At 40.0% G+C, this 23,064-nt stretch overlaps 1 protein-coding gene across 1 annotated transcript; it reads right to left on the reverse strand.

Annotated features, from left to right (window-relative positions):
* Positions 1-714: 714 nt before the first annotated feature.
* nim1kb (NIM1 serine/threonine protein kinase) lies at positions 715-20,882 on the reverse strand. The gene is made up of 6 exons (XM_052104463.1): positions 20,779-20,882; positions 20,414-20,580; positions 4,944-5,405; positions 4,381-4,671; positions 3,917-4,185; positions 715-2,111 (listed from the first exon to the last, which is right to left on the reverse strand). The coding sequence occupies exons 4-6, from the start codon at positions 4,652-4,654 to the stop codon at positions 1,356-1,358; spliced, it is 1,299 nt and encodes a 432-aa protein (XP_051960423.1). The 5' UTR covers positions 4,655-4,671; positions 4,944-5,405; positions 20,414-20,580; positions 20,779-20,882; the 3' UTR covers positions 715-1,355.
* Positions 20,883-23,064: the final 2,182 nt, after the last annotated feature.

Consider the following 23,064-nt stretch of genomic DNA (forward strand, 5'->3'; position numbering starts at 1 on the left):
GCGACCTGTCCAGGGTGTCCCCCGCCTTTCGCCCAATGTTAGCTGGGATAGGCTCCAGCCCCCCGCGACCCTGTACACAGGATAAGCGGTTGACGATGGATGGATGGATGGATGTGTTCAATCTCCTGCAGCTGGTAGAAAGTCATCAAAAAGGAATTGCACTCTCTTTTCATTCTAAAATAACACTGGATTGTTGGCAGCAGATAGCGTCAGCTGCCATCTGCAGCCGCCAGGGGATCTGCATGTGTATAGCTACAATACAATAGTAGCGTGCTGTCCCGTTAAATTGGGGGCCCCAGCACAAGGAACCCATTGTTACTTCGGCAGATGTCTGAGTTAGGACGCTGCTCAAGCTGAGCAGATGGAAGGTTGAGGCGGTGGAGGGGGTGAGTGTAGGGCTGGCACTCGTATGTCTCCCTATCAGTTGCTGTATTGTTTACAAACTGCCTATGGCTTCTGCACGGATTGCAGCAGCTCTCCGCTTCGAGTGAGGGCTTGAATGAAAACACAGAGACTGTAAACTGATTATGCATGCATATTCTAAGAAAACAAGGGGGACGTTTGTCCACACACACACACACACACACACACACACACACACACACACACGAAGCAAAACAAGAAAAGAAAAGCTGTGTTGGCCAGTGACCAATAAACAGCAAACAAATTGTGTCATACATTTTATTTGCAAAAATAGAAAACAACTACCTGGCATGTAAAAACTGAAACACATAAATGTCACATAAATTAAGCCACTCATAGAAGCCACATTTCCTATCAGAATAATACAAGTAAGCCACTGGCCAAAGGAAATCATTTTAAAAGTACAATATATAAGCATATATTTTCTAACTGAATACTTAATTTATACTGAGAGCACGTATGGTCTAGATTGACTTTTCTGTCAAAAGACTGTTTATATTTGTTCATCATGAAAAGAGGCATTACGATGTTGCAATAACACTTAGAAACAGAAATTAAATAGGACATTTTCTGATTTTATTAGTGACAGCTAGTGACAACAATGCAATTTAGTGCAATACTAATAGCCATCATAACTGAAATGCAAAGTCACATTGTGTTACGCTGATTAATAGAATAGAATCCTTTATTTTGGTCACACATTATACACACAGTTTTTTGCATATATACAGTGAAATTTATTAGTTTTTCACATATCCCAGCTAAGCTGGGGTCAGAGCGCAGGGTCAGCCATGATACAGCGCCCCTGGAGCAGATAGGGTTAAGGGCCTTGCTCAAGCGCCCAACAGTGGCATCTTGGTGGTGCTGGGGCTTGAACCCCCAACCTTCTGGTCAGTAACCCTGAGCCTCAACCACTGAGCCACCACTGCCCATTAAGAGAGGACACACAGTTTTGAGGAGTGCAGTAAATTCTTGTAGGCACGGAGACTATCTCTTTTAGGATCTTTGACAACTCCACTGATTATTGGTGCACACTCTGCCCCGCTGCTTATTTGAACTCTGTGCAACAATATGCGGTAAACCCCTATAATGGGACTGCGAATACTTTTTCCTTGGTTATTGAGAATATGTTCCTCAGTGATTCCCAGGTCCTTCAGGACTTCTTTTACCTCCTCCAGGTCTCTGTCTAGCTCCCCGGGGCCAGCCTCCAGGAGATAAACAGGGTTGAGCTGGGATAAGTGAGGAAGTGGGCGAGAGAGTTCCACTGGCAACAGCCACTCACAGCCCAACATCTGGTCCAATGCACATCGGTCTGATGGGTCTGGCTTCAGGATCCCCTTGATCAACCGCTGACACGGAGCTGATACCCAGGTTGGCAGGGCGTAGGCCCCCTCCAGCACGCTGAGGCGAAGCTTGGCTACAGTGTCAGCAGGGAAAGGCAAGGTGCCAGTCACCATGAAAAAGAGGAGGATGCCCATTGCCCACACATCCACAGGTGGCCCAATGTAATACTCGTCTTTAAAGAGCTCCGGAGCAGCATAAGGGGGAGAACCACAAAAAGTGTCTAGGGCTTGGTTGTGATTATTGACCCTTGTGCTGAAGCCAAAGTCAGCTACCTTTACACAGCCGTTTTTGGTATAGAGAACATTTTCAGCCTTCAAATCGCGATGAATGATGTTGTTCTCGTGCTGAAATAAACACACATGCAAATTGTCATCATTCATCAACTCAAAAATTAAAATTATTTCACAGACTTGCTACCTACAGTCTAAAGAAGTAGTTCTCAACCTTTTCACCCCCTCCCATTTTCCAAGACTATATTCAAAGCACCCCCCCGCACACACACACACTTTACAAGGATAGTTCACCAAAAAATTGTAATTCTCTCATCATTTACTCACCCTCATGCCTCATGTCATACACTCACCTAGATGTGTAAGACATTCTTTCTTCTGCTAAACACAAACTCTGTATGTCCATACAATGCAAGTGAATGGTGGTCAGAACTTTGAAGGTCCAAAAAGCACATAAAGGAAGCATAAAATGAATCTTTAAAACTCCAGTGGTAAAACTAATATCTTCAGAGGTGATATGATAGGTGTAGGTGAGTGTCACGAACCCCGCTCCTCTGCCCCATCTCCGCTTCCGCGAGCACGCACACATGCACTCCGCGAGCGTGCTCGCTTCCCACTCCCTCGCTCCGCCCCCTTGAACTCATACGCTCTTTTTCCTCCCTCGGGCTTCCACGCCTGGTTTTGCTATTACGAGCTCTCGCTCGTAAACTCTCTCCCCCCTCTGTCTCATGCTCGCTTCTCACACGCTTCAGCCAGAACATTATGACCACCTGCACTCACGCGCTTCCTATCCCCACACACTGTATACACCTGCACTCATCCCTATCACCTGTCATTGTTTACACCTGCACTCGCCCCTATAAATACACTATCCTTCCGTTTGTATCCCGTTGGTTATTGTATTTAGATTCCCGTGTTTTGACCCCCGCTAGTCTCATCTAGTTTTGCCCCCGCTAGTCTCGTCTAGTTTTGACCCCCCCTGTGATTCGTTACCTCTTAACTTGCCAGCTCCCCATTCCTCTCGTTCCCCTGTCTTTGTTCCCGCTAGTCTCGTCTTGTTCTTCGCCCTAGTTATACATCCTGTTTACCCCGACTTTGACCCTCGCTCCCCTCGACTACTCTCCCGGATTTGCCCCCTTTATATCTTTGATTCCCCGGCTTTTGACCCTACGCTACCCTGACTATTCTACTCTGGATTTACCCTGTTTTGTACTTTTGCCTGCACTGTTTTTAATAACATTAAAAGCAGTTTCATCCAACATTGTGACTGTCTCATCTTGTGTGTGTGTGTCCGGGTTACAGTGAGAAACAGGTAAATATTTAAGTCCTTTTATTTACTATAAATCTCCACTTTCACTTTCTTCTGTTTTTGGCAATTTGCATTCTTTGTGCATATTACCACCTACTGAGAAGGGAAGAGAATTTATAGTAAAAAGGACTTAAATATGTAACTGTTTCTCACCCACACCTATCATATCGCTTCTGAATATATAGATTTAACCACTGGCATCATATGGATTACTTTTATGACACCGTTATATGCTTTTTGGACCTTTAAATTTCTGGCCACCATTCACTTGCATTGTATGGACCCACAGAGCAGAGATATTCTTGTAAAATTATTGTTTGTGCTCAGCAAAAGAAAGAATGTCATACACATCTGGCAGAGTAAATGATGAGAGAAAGACTCAAGAACTATATGCCCTTCAATGTAACCAACAGCTGTTGAGGGGACAAATTAAAATTTAGACCATTTTGATTGCCAATGTTTTTATATAATTTTAAGTCATCTTGCAGCCCCCTTGGAAGTTTGATGTGGCCCCTTAGAGGGCCCAGGCCCCCTGGTTGAGAACCACTGGTCTGCGGAAACAAAATAGAATGTCCAGTAATGTATTGCTATAATGTGGCACAGGTCTAACCATGTATTTGACTGCTGATAGAATTTGGGCAAATATAATCTTGCTCTCTCGGTCAGAGAGTTTTCCTCCTGTGCTGATTCTGGTGTGGAGGTCACCTCCTCCAGCGAACTCCAGAACCAGGTACAACCGACTTGGCGTCTCCACAACCTCATAGAGTTGCAGTAAGTTTGGGTGATACAAACTCTCCATGTTGAATATCTCTCTGGCCAGCATCCTCTGGGTCTGCAGCTCAAACCTCATCTTCTCTAGGATTTTAATGGCAACTTTGTCTGATGGGATAGTGAATATTAGATTAGGTCACTACATATTAATCCTTTTACCCTGTTATTTCTGATCTACTGTTACAAATTTCCAAAGAGCTTGTTCTGTCTGACCTGTGTGATAATGTTTTAACTACACAGTCACATGTGGCAATATTTATTATTTGCCAGTCAAATCTATTCTAGTTCTTTAAAATTATGTACCTTTGGTGAGGGCATGGAAGGCCAGTTTGACTTTCGAAAAGTTCCCACAGCCTATTTGACCACGGACTTTGTAGAAGCCTACCCTTCTACCAATGGTTATTTCCTTTATGGTGTCTTCGTTATTGCACATCTCAAGTGTTAACTTTTGCAAGGGTGTCAGGTGCTTGGAAGGGTCTACCTCTTCTTTCTCTGACCCACATTCTGAGCTCTCCTTCCGAGTGTAAAGGTTGTATCGCTGTACCTGTGGAGACACCTGACTTTCCCTTGTACGCATCTTGCAGCTGTTTAAGGCTGAAATGAAAATAGAAACCCAAAGGCAAATTATTGAATGCAGACATGCTTATATGTGCAATGGAAATGGATACTTTTGAAAATGTTTGATTTACATAAATACGTAAAAAATCTATTTCTAAGTAATATATCTAAAGACCTCAAAATGAATATGTGATATTAAGCAGACCTCTGGTGTGATTTTGTGTAACACATTTACAGGCCAAACTTGCTCTTATCACAAAGAGTTTTACAATGAATAATGTCAGCAAGTGTAAAATAATTGAGCTTACCTCTGTGCTATCCATTTTGCAGTAGACCAAAGCATTGCTCCGTTTGTTTTTTATAGGATTAGAAGTTACTGAATATGTCCACATGTCCATTTTTATTAGATTTGTAGTTCTGAGGAAAACAATTTTGTTTCACTAATGAGTGCCCTTTTCACATGCAGACAATCCAATCAAATAAGGTTTTTGTTAAGGTCAAGTTTGACCAACATGCAACTACTCATAATTGTATTAGCATTCTATAACTGCATGAAAGACAAGCATTTGTGTTGTTCCCTCAATCCAATGTCTTTGATGTCCTTTAGCTACAGTCCTGGATAGTCTGACCGTCTCCATTGAATATTTTCTCCTGTCTTCAGTTGCTCGTACCCAGACAAAGTGAAACAGAACATGCTGGTGTCATGTTTCTTAATCTGCCAGCTTTATTTAGAGCTACCTTAATCCTCCCCTCTGTCCAAGACGATGCCCCTGATGCACAAAAGGCAAGAAGCACAGAGAAGTGAGGGTGAATAACTGGCAATCTTATGCATCACTGATTCTTTTGATGATCTCATATGATAGGTTGTATTGTTAAGTTATTGTCAGCTGGATGCTATCACAGAACAGGTTTGAAGGCCCAACAGACATGATTATTTGTGATCTCAATGAGGCTGATCTCTGACCCTACAGTGTAGGATCAGATGTTATGTAACAGCACCACCAAATGAGATTAGTGTGGTCCCTCCTTGACACATGAAAGGGGTTGGCCGATAATATGATTACCACTAGACTACCAGCCTTCAAAGTGAATTATGTGGCTTTAGTGCACATTCTATTCAGGCGTGCCGCTCTAGTGAGAAGAAAACACTTACAAGGTGCATAGTGTTATTTTCCGTGTATGTATTTCTGTGCATATATTCTCTTCTAAATAAGGTCGAAAATAAAATATTCCATAGCCTTGCACTTAACAGCTTTATCTCTGATGCAATTTTTCACACTCAAATTTAAAAGCTCACCATTCAGACATACCCAAACTAATTGCAAAATAAAAAGTCATAAATACTAATGTATATTTTTACAATCTTGTGATAAACAGAGTTTATTTTACCTTTTGTTTTTCCCTAACTTTGTAAGCTTGAAATTCTGGGTCTTTTTGCTCTTTTTCCCAGCCAGAAATATGATTTCATTCCACTATGGCAGATTTCTTTCTCTGTCACCTTCCATCTTAAAATGCAGATCTGAAATGTAGGTGGTGCTCTAATACATTTCAGCTCTCACAGATGTGCTTGTCCATAGACATTCAATCTAATGTACAGTTCATGCACCACCCCTATTGTTTAACTGAATATCTTGGCCTCTCAGAGGACTATAATCTCAAGCGAGATCCACCCCTTTGCAATGATTTATACAATGTTATCACCAATAATCGATAGCATATTTTTCTGATAAATTGTTTAGCATGCTTGTCCTGCTGGATGGCATATTTTGTTCTGGACCTCTAAAATATTACATTGGATTCTTCTCCCAAGCAAGCTCACTGACAAATAAAATAAATATATAGTAGATATAAAGTTTGTGGCAACTTGGGGCTTACAGCAGCAGCGATCAGCGCATAAAAAAAGACATTTGTATTTAAAGTCTTACAGAAAAAATATTTCACGTTGTGAACAAAATAAGCTATATAATCACATTCCCGAGAATGAGAGGTTTCATTTCATTTTCTTTCACATAGCACTTAAATGGACAAGTGATATATACACTTGTCCATTTAAGTGCTATGTGAAAGAATTTAATACAATACAGATCTACTACAAGATCTCTACGTGGCGCTTATTTGCGACAGAGTCTAAGCTTTCAAATGATTCCTCATATGCCTGACTTATGTATCAGGGGACATTCAAGTTTTAAACGTAAACTTAGTTTGTGAACTATCCAGGTGTGGGGGGATCAAATTATTATTATTATTATTATTATTTTGGCTCCTGCAATGGGTATGGGGGCGTCCCATCCCTGTGTGTTGAGCTGACCAGATGAACCAGTTGTTTCCATTGCTGACGGTCTTGTGCCATCTGCTCTGCATCCTCCACAGCAACTCCATGTTGTTGGAGGTCGCCCGCAAGGACGTCAAGCCATCGGGTGCGGGGTCTACCTCGTGGTCGTCATCCAGCCTGCGACTCTCGGATCAAACTGGAGAATGGCTCTTGTCGGGTGGTCAGGAGGCAAACGGAGGACATGGCCAAGCCAGCGGGTGCGACGTTGCGCAGCCAGGCAAGATGCTCTGGGCTGGCACGTGCGGGCTCTAAGCACTTGATTGGAAATCCGCTGGGGCCACCTGATCTTCTCAATGGTCCTGAGGGCCCTGCTATCAAAGCCATCTAATCTTGTAATCAGTGTCTTATTTAAGGGCCAAGTCTCCGAGCCATAAAGCAGGATGGAGAGTACTGCTGAGTTGTAAATCCGAGCTTCGTCTTGCGTGAGATGGACAGGTGCCTCCAAAGTGGTTTCCAGAGAGACTGCAGAGCTGACGCAGCCAGGGCTCTTCTGCGTGGTAATCTCTGGTTTTAGGTCCCCGTTGTCTGTCACTAAGGATCCCAGATACACAAAGTTGTTGACAGGCTCTACAATATCATTGCTAAACTGCAGGGAGGTTGGATGCGGTCCATCACCGACATACATAAACTTGGTTTTTGTCCAGTTCACCTGAAGGCCAAGCTTCTCAGCCTCTTCGCTGTATATGCCCAGAGCGTCTCTCAACTGGCTGTAGGACGTGCTGAGCAGGATGGTGTCATCAGCGTACTCCAGGTCAGTCAGGTGGTAACTGCCGAAGGACACTCCGGGGACCCGCTCACAAACCCTAGACATCAGATGGTCAATGATGCAGTTGAAAAGGTCAGGAGCAGCCACGCAGCCCTGGCGAACGCCACTGGAGATGGGAAACCAGTCTGAGTCTCTGCCGTTAATACGGACACAGCTCTGAGCGTTGCTATAAAACAGCTTGAATAGTGCAACGATCTTGGGTGGTGCTCCAAGGGCGTGTAGGATACTCCACAGTGAAGTATGGCAAACGGTGTCAAAGGCAGCCTTCAGATCTATGAACCCAATGTAAAGATGGTGACCTTTACGGAATTCATAGGTCTTCTCTATCATCAAGCGAACGGCAGAGATTTGGTCTATCGTGGAGCGGTTAGGCATGAAGCCAGCCTGCTGGGGGCGGGCGGCTGCTTCTGATGGCTGGGAGAGCACGAGTGAGCAAAATCTTGGTAAAGAGTTTGCCTGGGATGGAGAGCAGGGTAATGCCTCTGTGGTTGCCGCAGACTAGCCTGTCACCTTTATGTTTCCAGAAGGGCAGGATGACTCCTCTGGTCCAGTCGCTGGGAAGCCTTTCTGTCTCCCACACCTCATTGAATATGTGGGTAAGCCACTTCGACAATGGTTTCACTCCCAGAATTTAGCATCTCAGCGGTTATTGCACAGATGCCGGGGGCTTTCCTGTTGTTTAGTTTTTCCAGAGCGGCTCTGACTTCCTCAGGTGTGACAGGGTCTGTATTGCAGACAGCACTTAGGGCTGTAGCATTAACGGTCGATAAGGTGGCGGTATCAGCAGGGGAGGTACCGTGCTGCAGAAGGAGGCTGAAGTGCTCTTTCCAGCGTTCAAGGCAGTTTGCTTCAGTTGCTATAAGATTGGCATCGGAATCTTTCACCAGGGCTGTCTTGATGCGTGGACCATTACGGGCTTGGCGCAGCAGACTGAAGACACGGCTCATATTATTGTTATTGGTCACGGACTCTAGGTGTTTAGCTTCTGCCTGCCAGAACTTCTCCCTATCCTCAGCTATAGCCACATTGCGCTGACGGTTCAGTCGCCGATATTCCGTCATGTCACCTCGGAGGCGGGCCTCACGTCTCCAGTCGATGATGTTGAATGTTCTCTCTGATATCCAGGGCTTTTTCGGGGAGGGTCGGAAGCATCCGAAGACATTGTGAGCTGACTGGATGATACTTTCCTTGAAGGTCTGCCAGTCGTTCACCTTGTCGGTAGCCAGGTTATCAAAGGTGCGGCGGATGGCGCAGCTGAAATCTGTGGCGATGTTTGGATCACTGAGTAGGGAGGAGTCAAGGCGAGGCTGAGTCTTGGTGTGCTGGTTGACTCGCAGCTTTAGCTTAAGCTGGGCCACCAGCAAGCGATGGTCGGTGTTGCCAAGCTCTGCTCCTCGGTACACACGGCAGTTGGTGACAAACGGCTTCCAGCGTCGAGAGATGAGGATATGGTCCAGCGCTTTCCCAGTTCTGCCATCTGAGCTGTGCCATGTCCAGTGATGGATAAGCTTTCGGGGAAACCAGGTATCAGCAACACAGAGATTGTTGTGATGGCAGAGAAGGAGAAGGCGGTTACCATTGTCGATTGTGAACCTGTCAGCAAAGGTTGTGCCGACAGGTGAGCCTGTGAGCCGATCACTGCTAGACAGAGTGGCGTTGGCATCGGTGAGGATGATGGTGATGTCGTGTGGTGAGGCTTGGCCAACAGCCTGGTGAAGTTGGTCAAAGAAGGCATCCTTTGCTTCCTCGTCAGCAACATCGGTAGGGGCATAAGCAACGATTACTGTCATCTTGCCGTGTTGATGGAGAAAGCGGGCCGACAGTAATCTGTCGCTCAGGGGTGTCCAGTTGATGAGGGACTTGCGGAGGGTTTTTAGGGATGGCAAGTGCCACGCCATAAAGGCCTGTCCGTCTCTCAGGGCCACTCCAGAAATAGCAATGGTCGCCTGCTGTTGTTTCGCCATTACCATGCCATCGAACTTCACAGAGCCCTGCCAAGGAGATGTTATAGCGGCAGAGCTCTCGGGACAGCAGGGTGGCAGCTCCGGAGCGAAGGAGTGTCTGAACATTCCATGTGGCGACCCGGGTCTTGTGACGAAGGCTGATCCGTACTCGTTGGTCGAGGTCAGGCTGGGGTCCGTTGTCGTGTTGGGCTGTCCGGCTACTTTCTCTGATCGGTTTCGTAACAAAAAAGTTTTTTTTTCCTGGGTGGGTTGTTAGCCCTCCGCAGGATAGTCGGTTGGTGGGGCTGCCACCTTACAGCATACCGACATGCTGGGGTCTTTGTTTGTCGCTCTCCGGGGTCACTGGAACACGCAAGCCCTCTCGCCATGTCAAGGCCAGACCCAAGAGAGAGTCAAACAAAACAAGCAAAAATATCCAGGTGTCAAACACCCCCCCTCCCCACACACACCCCACCCCACCACACACACACACACACACACACATTTTTATGCCATGTTTAATGGAAACAGGTAAATGCTTCACATAGAAAAATCTACACCCTTGTGTAGTCTAGTCCCCCTCTTTGGGTCCATAGAGTTTAAGAGGATTTAATGTCTGCATTGAACATATCACTTTGATCAGAAAATATATTATAGTTCTGGTAACACTTTATTTTAGGGTCCTTGTAACACATATTACATGTATTAACTATAGTAATAACAGTCAATTATGAAGCATTACAAGCAACTAACCCTAAACCAAACCCTTACCCTAACCCTAAACCTATAGTAAGTGCATGTTGCTAATTAGTAACAATCAGCAATTACTGGTGTAATTACACTATAACAAGGACACTAAAATAAAGTGTAAACCTAGTTTTTGCAGATTTCTTTACTGCTTCACTTTAATAGCTGTTACCAAAATCATGTAAACTTTACTTAATTGCTCCAGTTTAGTTCTCTGAATAAATCAGCATTTTCCTGGTATTTGATGTCATGAGTAAAGTACTTCCTCTTTGTTATTTGTGATGTGTGTGTGCCTGTAGAAAATAACAAATGAGCAAGTGTCTCTTTTGATGAGCTTATAAGCTTTATCCAGAACATGGTGGATGTGTTTACATGTATGCTGACCCCATGCAGGAACACCCAGGCTGTAATCCCTGGATGTCCTTGTCACCTGCCAAATCCTCCCCTACTGAATGACCTCCCCTGTACCAGTCTATACAGCATTATTTCATATACTATTTTATATTCAATGCGTAACAATGGAACAGCAAGAATGTGTTCATTGAAATTAAGAATACAACATAAAGAAAAATAAATGTACAAAATTTCAACAAATATTGAGAGTGAAATAAATTTTCAAAGACAGAAAAGTTGAACACAATCAGATGTATGACTTTGGCCCTCAACATGGGTCCGTGTATCATCCGATCATTCGATTATTCCATTTAATCTGGCAAACCTAAACGAAATAACGAATCAATGTTTTGTTTTTCTGTTTTTCTGTATGAACCAAATATGAAAATTTTCGTTCGTTTGATTGCTTTCAGCTCGAAACGGGAAATATAATAAACAAGGAAACCAAAACGAAATAATGGGTCGAATATACGTTGTCTTTATTTTTCTTTATTTGTTTTCCTATTTCCCACGGTGGATTCAATTCTGTTTCACGTATGCGCAGTGGATAGTTTCAAAGGAGTAGGTCGCTGAGCGCCAAAAGCGTAGGGTTCGGTCCCAGTTGGTCAAACTTTCCAGTTCAAATGGCACTCGAACCATACATGTCTTTTATTGAGGACATGTTTATGAATGGAATGCCATATCATGAGATCTCAGTAAAGATGCAAGAAATGGGTGTCCAGCGTGGAAGCTCTGAGATCAGCATCCGGAGACTACTTGCCTATGGGATCAATTCCATGCCACATATATTTGCAAAAATATAAAGTATTGCAAAATAAAATAAAGTTTTGCAAAACAAAAAAAGTATTGAGCAAAAAAATTTTTTTAAAAAAACAAAAATTAAGTATCACAAACGTAAAATAAAGTATCGAGAGAAAAATAGAAAGTTTTGCAAACAAAAATAAAGAATTGCAAAATATAAATATAATATAGCAAAAACCAAGATATAATTAATTGCAAAAATCAATGACTGTTGTAAAAGAAACTAAAGAACTTTTATCCTTTTTTTATCTCTGCAACAGATTTTTAGGCAGCAATGATTTTGCCACACATCTTTTTCTTTGCAATGCCTACTAATTATTTTGCAATGCTCCTTTTAATCTGCATTTCCATCACGTGTGAGCTCGTGATACCGTTTTGCCTTTGTGCTTCACTTTTCTCTGCGTTTCACTTTATGGCACTGTTTTGACGTGGGGGTGGAGTCAGGGGATTGGGGCTCAGTGGGATTACAACGGGCTCAGTGATGCCTCCCTGGAAGTTACCTCATTAGCTTGAGACACTGATCAAACATCATGGCTGAGCACAGGCATGCAGGTGGATCTCAGGTATATAAAGTTGATTGTTTCCTTTTATTTAATTAGCATTAAATGTGCTTTAACAGCGTTTGTGTCAGATAAAGAAGTTAGAGATCAGTTAAAGCGGTGGATTTATTAGCCATACGTGCTAACATAGCCAGCATCTGCAGTTTTTTCTCTCTCAATTGATTGGACTATTGATTGGTTCTTATGTTTACTTTATAGATTATAATTGTCTATACCATAGTATGTTGTCTTCTAATGAAAAAATGTAAACTCCATATTTAGATGTAACATTATCACTGTTAAAGTAGACAATAAATAGATTATAAATAAAAAGTTAAACGATTGTAACAAACGTGCATGTGTTCTGTCTTTAAATATAAAGTTTTGAAATATAAAATGTTCACATCCCCTATATTCTTAACCCTGCGTTATACAGCTATGTGGCATGGGGGGCGTGGTCGTGTGTCAGTCTGCGGGAGAGAGAGAGCGGTAAGGCTTGTCACCTGGTTTGTAATTATCTCTAACACCTGTGTCTTGTTGTAGTGATACGGAGAGAGACATTTAAAGGGACGCCAAGTGTCGAGAGGGAGAGAGAGAGTGGATCCAGAAAGCTCCACAGACTGAGTGTGATATTGTTTTGTTTACATTTCTACGGCGGTGACCGTCGTATGTTCGTGAAAGAAATTAAAGTGCTGATTTCAAACCTGCTTCGCTGTCTTTTGACTCCTCCATTGCTCAACTGAACCTGTTCGCAAGCTACTTAAGTTCTTACGATGCTCACAGTAAATGTACGTGTATCTAGGTCATCTCATGTAATGATTTGCCATGTCACATTTAGCAGAAAGAATATCCAGATGTCGTGATGAATCTTATTAGTGTTCTGACTCAAAGCTTCGGTCATATTCAGGCGGGTCAGCAGCAACAACAGCTTTCTCCTGCTGTTTCTCTGCCTCGAGTAGAGCAGGATATAACCAGTTTATCAGCACCTACTCTTAAGAATCAATGTTAAATTTGTTTTGCTTTTGCACAATTAACATTATAAGTGATGTTCTTTTTATTGTTTGTAGATCGTTTCCTGGGATGCTTATTTGTTACGATCGTTTAACTTTTTATTTGTAATCTATTTATTGTCTCCTTTAACAGTGATAATGTAACATCTATTTATATATTTTTAAATATGGAGTTTACATTTTTTTAGAAGACAACATACTATGGTATAGACAATTCTAATCTATAAAGTAAACATAAGAATCAATCAATAGTCCAATCAATTGAGAGAGAAAAAACTGCAGATGCTGGCTATGTTAGCGCGTATGGCTAATAAATCCACCGCTTTAACTGATCTCTAACTTCTTTATCTGACACAAACGCTGTTAAAACACATTTAATGCTAATTAAATAAAAGGAAACAATCAACTTTATATACCTGAGATCCACCTGCATGCCTGTGCTCAGCCATGATGTTTGATCAGTGTCTCAAGCTAATGAGGTAACTTCCAGGGAGGCATCACTGAGCCCGTTGTACACGCCCCAATCCCCTGACTCCACCCCCACGTCAAAACAGTGCCATAAAGTGAAACGCAGAGAAAAGTGAAGCACAAAGGCAAAACGGTATCACGAGCTCACACGTGATGGAAATGCAGATTAAAAGGAGCATTGCAAAATAATTAGTAGGCATTGCAAAGAAAAAGATGTGTGGCAAAATCATTGCTGCCTAAAAATCTGTTGCAGAGATAAAAAAGGATAAAAGTTCTTTAGTTTCTTTTACAACAGTCATTGATTTTTGCAATTAATTATATCTTGGTTTTTGCTATATTATATTTATATTTTGCAATTCTTTATTTTTGTTTGCAAAACTTTCTATTTTTCTCTCGATACTTTATTTTACGTTTGTGATACTTAATTTTTGTTTTTTTTAAAAAATTTTTTTTGCTCAATACTTTTTTTGGTTTTGCAAAACTTTATTTTATTTTGCAATACTTTATATTTTTGCAAATATATGTGGCATGGAATTGATCCCATAGGCAAGTAGTCTCCGGATGCTGATCTCAGAGCTTCCACGCTGGACACCCATTTCTTGCATCTTTACTGAGATCTCATGACATGGCATTCCATTCATAAACATGTCCTCAATAAAAGACATGTATGGTTCGAGTGCCATTTGAACTGGAAAGTTTGACCAACTGGGACCGAACCCTACGCTTTTGGCGCTCAGCGACCTACTCCTTTGAAACTATCCACTGCGCATGCGCGAAACAGAATTGAATCCACCGTGGGAAATAGGAAAACAAATAAAGAAAAATAAAGACAACGTATATTCGACCCATTATTTCGTTTTGGTTTCCTTGTTTATTATATTTCCCGTTTCGAGCTGAAAGCAATCAAACGAACGAAAATTTTCATATTTGGTTCATACAGAAAAACAGAAAAACAAAACATTGATTCGTTATTTCGTTTAGGTTTGCCAGATTAAATGGAATAATCGAATGATCGGATGATACACGGACCAAACATGTTACAACATACAGATCTCGTTAGTTTTTCCTTTTCTGACAAAAGTCTACCAGTCCATGGAGGCTCTGCTGTGGGCTTATAAAATATAGACTGTTTTTGATTACAACATATTTTTATTTAAAAACATCTTGGGGATTAATAAACTGAACTGGGGCCAAACTTTTTATCCATGTTTATCTTACCTAACACTTTTATTGTAACTAACATGTTATTACATACTGCCAACTTAAAGCACTGTCTGTGGCAGTGGACCAGAAGCTTGTGTCTGTGGCTGACTCTTTAGTGACGTGCTCTGGGCTCTTGCAAGCTTAGCATCGAACCGCGAAGTCACGAATCACGCTAGAGCACAGCTAATTTTTTTATTTTTTTAGTTCTTAACAACCAAAACAATACCATTATTTATTTATTTAAATAATAATAATAATCAAATGTTTTAGGGGGTTAAAATTGCTTAAAAAAATAGAGTTAAAGCATCATTCATTGAACTGATAGGTTACTGAATGGAACCACTTTTTTTCTTTACATCCTTTTGAAGTTTAACGATTTTAAATATTTTTCTTTCTCCTCCCTCATCTATGGGATGATTTTAATCTCAATATGATTAATGAATGCACACACAATTATGCATGTACTAGATACATTTTGTGAATATGTATTTTACTAACCACAAACAAATGCCATTTGCTTTGAATCTGTGGAATTCGGGATTGAACGATTGTGCAGCGATTTGTACAAATACAGACATGTTTGCAAATAAACATGTTCTGTTCTACATTAATAAATCAAAAATTGCTCATGCAAAAATGAATCCGTGCATTTATTGACATCTTGTTCGAATCGATCGTGTTCGGTTCATTTGGATTTTGAGACTTCCTTTTCGCAGTTTACGGCATTCCACCCACACATACACACAGACATACACACACAACTAACGAACAAGCCAGTGCTCTTCATTAACGTGAACACGATTCGTAAATGTGTGTCACTATACAATGAAACAAATGCTTTTCAACCGGTGTCTGTAGAATTAAGAATTACATAAATGTGCAGCAATTTGTACAAATAAAGTCATGTTTGTGAGTATAAATGTTCTGCTTTGTATTAAAGTGTGACAATTTCCGCGTGCAAAAAGGAATCCGTGCATTTCTGGATCAGAAGACACGCGTGCATTTATTGAGTCCTTGTTCGAATCGATCCTGTTCGGTTCATTTGGATTTTGAGACTTGCTTTCCGCATTTTCAGCATTGACGATCCACACGTAACTGAAAGGCAAGGCAGGCAGCTACCACTAGATGGCAGTCGCAGAGAATTACAGAGTTGGCCTGCCCTGGTTTGAGAACAGCTGATAATGGACAATGTTCGCGTTCTCCCGAAGAACCTTTAAAACATGGATAATACCATTTTAAACCAACAAGCTGGTTGGGTAAGTGTCTTTTTTTCTTTTTTTTTCTTTTATTGCATACTGAAAAAAAAAAAAGTAACTTCCTGTAGACTAGCAAGTTAAAAACAATGTACATTTTATATATTTGACATATTAATTACATTTTATAAATATTCATTTGATGAGATATTAACAAAAATATGTTGGCTCTTCATTATGTATGTTATATTATGGTTTAGAGTGCGAGCTGATCAGGGAGGAGAGAATGTTGGCGTGGCTCGTCTGATGATTTCTATAAGTGGGCCAGACAGTAACTGCTTTATAGCAGGCAAAAGTGTGCACAATCAGAGGCAAGATAGATTCATCTAAGATTGTTTAAATGTCTTTAACTACTACTTGAAAGACTTGTAATGTCATTATTTTTTGTAATTTGTCTTTTTTAAATGAAGAGTAGAGAGACTCTGGTGTGATCTCTGGATGGGAGTCACCAGCGTGTTCTACCAAATCTTGCACACAGGAACAGGACATGCTGGATTTGAGCAGCACTCTTCACCTGTTTTGCTGCCATTATGTATTTTTGCCCCGACTGCAAGCAAACCTCAATGTGTTCCGTGAGGGATGGGACAACCACCCATTGAGAACAGAGCAAAACCTCTCACCAAACCAACTGTGGGTGGTTGGTCAGATGGAAAATCCCATTGACAACCCAGAGGTACTGAAGCAGTTAAACAAAGAAAATATCATTTTACAGGGATAGTTCACCCCAACATTTTAATTTAGTCATTTACTCACCCTCAAGTTGTTCCAAACCTGTATGAGTTTCTTTCTTTTGTTGAACAAAAAGAAGATATTTTAAAGAATTTTGGTAATCAAACAGTTGGTGGCACCCATTGACACCTTTAGTAGTCAATGGTGAGAGGTTTTGCTCTGTTCTCAATGGGTGGTTGTCCCATCCCTCACGGAACACATTGAGGTTTGCTTGCAGTCAGGGCAAAAATACATAATGGCAGCAAAACAGGTGAAGAGTGCTGCTCAAATCCAGCATGTCCTGTTCCTGTGTGCAAGATTTGGTAGAACACGCTGGTGACTCCCATCCAGAGATCACACCAGAGTCTATCTACTCTTCATTTAAAAAAAGACAAATTACAAAAAATAATGACATTACAAGTCTTTCAAGTAGTAGTTAAAGACATTTAAACAATCTTAGATGAATCTATCTTGCCTCTGATTGTGCACACTTTTGCCTGCTATAAAGCAGTTACTGTCTGGCCCACTTATTCGCTATGTGCACAGGTGACGCGACGAACGTTCGAAATCTGCGTGGTGGGCGGGGGGACTTCCGGTTTAGGTTACTACCGGTATTTCCGATGTAGATGTTGTGGAAGAGTGAGTGGCAAGCTATCAGTGAGTACCGTATGTAAAATGTTAACAGTAAATAAGAAACGTCTTACATATCAGTATCAAATTGGCAACTCTAAATTACATTGTATTGTTCCTCGATGTGCCGTTTCATCGAGGTATAATTCCGAAGTTTTCATCGTTTTCCGCATCAGCCTGAGGTACGTGGCTAGTCAAGATAAGACGCGAGAACTTCACTCCTACCGATAACACCCGGGTATTTAGTCGACATTTTAAGCTAGAAGATTTCATCATAACCACAGGACGCCGAAAACTTGTTCAAGGAGCTGTGCCATGTCTTTTTGAGTGGAACAATTTTTGTTTACCAGCGCCAAGGACTGTATTTTTCTCTATGAGCTTCCATATACTGCTTATATATTTTGTAATTTACTATGCTGTTTGTTTTTTTGTATCTTGTGATATACCTTTCAGAAAATTGTCTGAAATATTGACAATGTTTACATGTCATTTATTGTCTTTTACACTGCCAGGAGGAACACAAATACATGAGTTAATTCAGACATTTATTATACAAAGACACAAGCTGTCATACTACACTCAACAATAACATGGCTCCTATAATTGTAACATTGTGATGCAACGTTTGACATTTTGTATGTTATGAGTTTGTAGATAACTAGTCCACATAACTGCACATAATACAGTACTCAACAGTACTTTAATGCTTCTTTGCACTTCTGGTTGGATGTCAACTGCATTTCATTGGCTCTGTACCTGTACTCTGCTAAATGACAATAAAATTTAATGTAATCTAATAACTACTAACACTGAATTCATAATAACAAAAGGTACCTTGTATAGGTTTGTTGTTTATGTACATACATGTGCATTTCTTAAAGAGAACTATTTACATTGATTTTCACACAAACACATGTTTTGTACAGTCTGATACAGTAATGCAACATTATGATTAAGGCTCTGCCAGCCACACAGGAGCACTGAACCTCATAGAGCTGAACAGGAGTGGAGTCTTCTAGGACAATCTTTTAAAAAACAAAAAAGTGTGTTATAATCAGCAGAGATCACAAACTGATCAGATATCTAAAAGTCAAAAGTGCATTTTGCATTATTTTTCAAGTTAGCTACTATGAGTTAGAGAATGAGGTTACTTTAGGGTTAGTAAGAAAGTAAGTTAAACACAACACAATATAAACAGCAAAGCAACTGTCTCAACAACCAGCTTCTGGGGTTTCACATAGGAATGGTAGGTCTACTAGAACACTAATAGGGCAGGCACGTGTCATCATAGTGTTACCTACTTCAAACATTTGGCTAGCTAGATAGTTGTCTAAGATGTTCAACTTGTTTAGGTAATTATACATTTGTTTGCCAGTTTAACCCATCATTGCCAAATTGAAGCCCCAGAACAGAACTGGTTGGATCAGACGAACAACTGAACTGTCTTTCATCCTACTCTGATGGTGTGAGGTTTCTCATGTTTCCTCAAAGATCTATGACAGGTAGCACGGATGCTGACTCTCCCTGTCTGTCTTTACTTGATACTGGGGATAACCAAATACTGTCAAAACATGTAACTGGACAACACAAGTCATTAGTATATGGGTGATTCTTAGACTATGGGCACTTTTATGTACTTTGTAACCAAAAATGTCATTTTTTAAAAATATGACCAAAGTACAATTGATATGGATTGCAAGAATAGATTTGTGTAATACTTTTTATATTATAATACATTACAATACTTTTTATATTTAGATTATAATATTATTTTTATTTCTAAATTATACTTTTATATTAATTGATTTCATTTAGATGAATGAAAATTCAATTTTGTTGCATCATTTATTGCTTATATTTTTGCCTTGCCATAAGTTGTGTCAGTTATTTACACGCACTGTAACCGTTCATCTGTGAGACAAATCAGTTGTATACATCAAACTCAGCACTACACTAAAAACAGTTGTGGTTATGTTTAATGGCTTTGTGAATTGAGTTTACTGAGTGTGATGAGTTTAATTGTTTTTCTAATAAACATCTCACTGTTTCTCTACATTCACGTTAATTCATTGTAATTTCCATCACCACCCACATTTTTAAAAAATATTTAAAAAGTTCTCATCACACATTAAAAATGTATCCACAATTTACTGAGATCATGCTCTACTTAATATAAAAATGCAAGTCATTTATTTTCTAATAAGCTCTTGCCCAAACCAGTATTACGTTTCAGAGTGTGACAGGTGTACTGTTCACCGTTTGGTCCTTAGGGCAGTTAATTTATCTCATTGACAAATGTATAATTATTGTACATTGTGGAAAAACTGATAAAACTAGTTACAAAAATGACCCTAGACAATTCTTGACTGACATAAGTTATTCTGTTTTTAAATAACAGCATTGAGATGTGGTGGAAATGACATTTCACTGCTGTTATCTAAAAACAGAATAACTCATAACTTCTTAGTTACTGAGACTAACACAGTCTCATAACTTCTCTTGTAATCTAAGTTTGTCCTCTTACAGACCTTAAAACTAGACAAATAATTTAAACTTATGAGACGGTGTTACGTGACTTTTGAACAAGTTTTTTTATTCAACTTCACAAGCCTAAAAATGCCCCTTGTTGAAGAAACGCCCATACATTTATTCAATGTCAGATAGTAAAATGAACATATAATAAACCACATGTCAAACAACTAAAATTAATCGTTTAATAAGTATTTTGTAAAGGTTACTTTCTAGCCTAACGTCACCTAGCATCATCGCTAACGTTAGGGCTACAGCTAGCTAAAGACATAGCATAACTTACCTTCATAATTGTCAATGAATGAAGAGACGTATATCTTGAAACCCTTTTCCCTCTTGCTCTTGGGAGCCGATGATGACGCTTGAATTATTCGGTGTACGTCATTTATCGTTATCCTTGGCAGATGTTGAAGGGATCTGGTGTAGAAAGCCATGTTTATCTGGTCCTAGACTTACCTGATAGTTACCGGCGTCGTCGATGAACCTAACGTAGCGTTAGACCGGAAATACCATCGCCCACCAGTGACGTCTGACAATCATGGAACGTTCGTAAAATCAACTAGCCAATAGAAATCATCAGACGAGCCACGCCAACATTCTCTCCTCCCTGATCAGCTCGCACTCTAAACCATAATATAACATACATAATGAAGAGCCAACATATTTTTGTTAATATCTCATCAAATGAATATTTATAAAATGTAATTCATATGTCTAATATATAAAATGTACATTGTTTTTAACTTGCTAGTCTACAGGAAGTTACTTTTTTTTTTTTTTCAGTATGCAATAAAAGAAAAAAAAGAAAAAAAGATACTTACCCAACCAGCTTGTTGGTTTAAAATGGTATTATCCATGTTTTAAAGGTTCTTCGGGAGAACGCGAACAATGTCCATTATCAGCTGTTCTCAAACCAGGGCAGGCCAACTCTGTAATTCTCTGCGACTGCCATCTAGTGGTAGCTGCCTGCCTTGCCTTTCAGTTACGTGTGGATCGTCAATGCTGAAAATGCGGAAAGCAAGTCTCAAAATCCAAATGAACCGAACAGGATCGATTCGAACAAGGACTCAATAAATGCACGCGTGTCTTCTGATCCAGAAATGTACGGATTCCTTTTTGCACGCAGAAATTGTCACACTTTAATACAAAGCAGAACATTTATACTCACAAACATGACTTTATTTGTACAAATTGCTGCACATTTATGTAATTCTTAATTCTACAGACACCGGTTGAAAAGCATTTGTTTCATTGTATAGTGACACACATTTACGAATCGTGTTCACGTTAATGAAGAGCACTGGCTTGTTCGTTAGTTGTGTGTGTATGTCTGTGTGTATGTGTGGGTGGAATGCTGTAAACTGCGAAAAGGAAGTCTCAAAATCCAAATGAACCGAACACGATCGATTCGAACAAGATGTCAATAAATGCACGGATTCATTTTTGCATGAGCAATTTTTGATTTATTAATGTAGAACAGAACATGTTTATTTGCAAACATGTCATTTGTACAAATCGCTGCACAATCATTCAATCCCGAATTCCACAGATTCAAATAAAATGGCATTAGTTTGTGGTTAGTAAAATACATTCACAACATTTATCTAGTACATGCATAATTGTGTGTGCATTCATTAATCATATTGAGATTAAAATCATCCCATACTCATCTGCCTTCTCATCTCCTCTAAAGTGGAGAGCCACTTTCAGTTCAGTATCTTTAGCTCCACTTTGAAAACAAATGAATGCTTAATTTTGCAAACCGTATAACAGTAACAAACTATACTGCTAGCCGTCTCATCTGTTCTATTTCTGTTGATATAATAAATGATAGAATGAGGGGCAGTCCTTTTCACTTACGTTTGCTTTGTGTTTCTTTATAACGGTCGTCCATCTCCCTCTGGTGTTGATCTTTTAAAGCTCCCATCTCAGTTGTCAGTCCCTGAATCTGAGCCTTGCTTTCCTACAACCACAAGAGGGCGGAATCGAGCACATACACGCGAAACTGATGTTTACCCTTCACGTGAACAGCAGCACAATTTAATTAAACATATTTACTCTTTTACCTCCAGTCGGGCCTCATTTACTTTCTTCATATGAAAAGCAGATTTTTCTAGCCTCTCGTTCTCAACTACAAAGGTTTGTGTGTCAATGTTAATGCAGAGTTTTATTTGGATTGGCATTACAATATTAAAGAGATAATTCACACAAAAATGAAATTTCTCTCATTATTTACTCACCTTCACAGTTGAACACAATCAAAGAATATTTAAACTCCACACCATGCAATTAAATGGTGGCCAGAACTTTGAAGATCAGAAAAGCATATAAAGGCAGCATAAAAGGGATACATACGACTCCAGTGGTTAAATCTATACCTTCAGAAGCAATATGATAGATGTGGATAAGAAACAGATCAATATATATGTCCTATTTTGCTATAAATATCCCTTTTCACTTTCACTTTCACATTCTTCTTTTGTTTTTTTGCGATTTGCATTCTTTGTGCATCTTGCCACTTACTGGGCAGGGAGGAGAATTATTTGTGATGAAAGACTTAAATATTGATCTGTTTCTACCCCACACATAAGATATAACTTCTGAATATATAGATTTAACCTTTTGGACCTTCAAAAGTTCTGGCCACCATTCAATTGCATTGTGTGAGTTTACAGAGCTGAGATGTTCTTCTATAAATCTAAGAAAGTCATAAACTTCTGGGTTGGCATGTAGATGAAGAAATATTAAGAGAATTTACATTTTTGGGTGAACTATTCCTTTAATCCAAAAGTGTGGGCTGCAGTTAATTCTGTACCTCTGAGGTCGCACTCTTCTTGAAAATTGTGTTGCAGACCTTTGACCTTTCCAAAAGTAAAATCATGTAAAAAAAAAAAAAACAACAACTATTTTATATATATTTAGAATAAATAAAGGGTATGGAGATATATATTGTTAAAAAAAAACACATCAAATCTGCACTTCATCGTCCTCATTCCTACAATATACCACTAGAGAACAGCAACATGTTCAAAACATTCTGACCTGTTCTGAGCTAGCTTGTCAATATCTACATTTTTATTTTACCAAATATTTATGTGTCTCTCCTT

The sequence above is a fragment of the Xyrauchen texanus genome, chromosome 34, assembly GCF_025860055.1.
Source record: "Xyrauchen texanus isolate HMW12.3.18 chromosome 34, RBS_HiC_50CHRs, whole genome shotgun sequence".
NCBI lineage: Eukaryota > Metazoa > Chordata > Actinopteri > Cypriniformes > Catostomidae > Xyrauchen > Xyrauchen texanus.

Coding starts and splice junctions, on each gene's coding strand:
- nim1kb (XM_052104463.1), bottom strand. CDS start 4,654: ATGCGTACAAGGGAAAGTCAGGTGTCTCCACAGGTACAGCGATACAAC. Junction 4,186..4,380: donor CTTCCATGCCCTCACCAAAG/GTACATAATTTT, acceptor CTATCCCATCAG/ACAAAGTTGCCATTAAAATC. Junction 2,112..3,916: donor TATCAGCAGTCAAATACATG/GTTAGACCTGTG, acceptor TGTTTATTTCAG/CACGAGAACAACATCATTCA.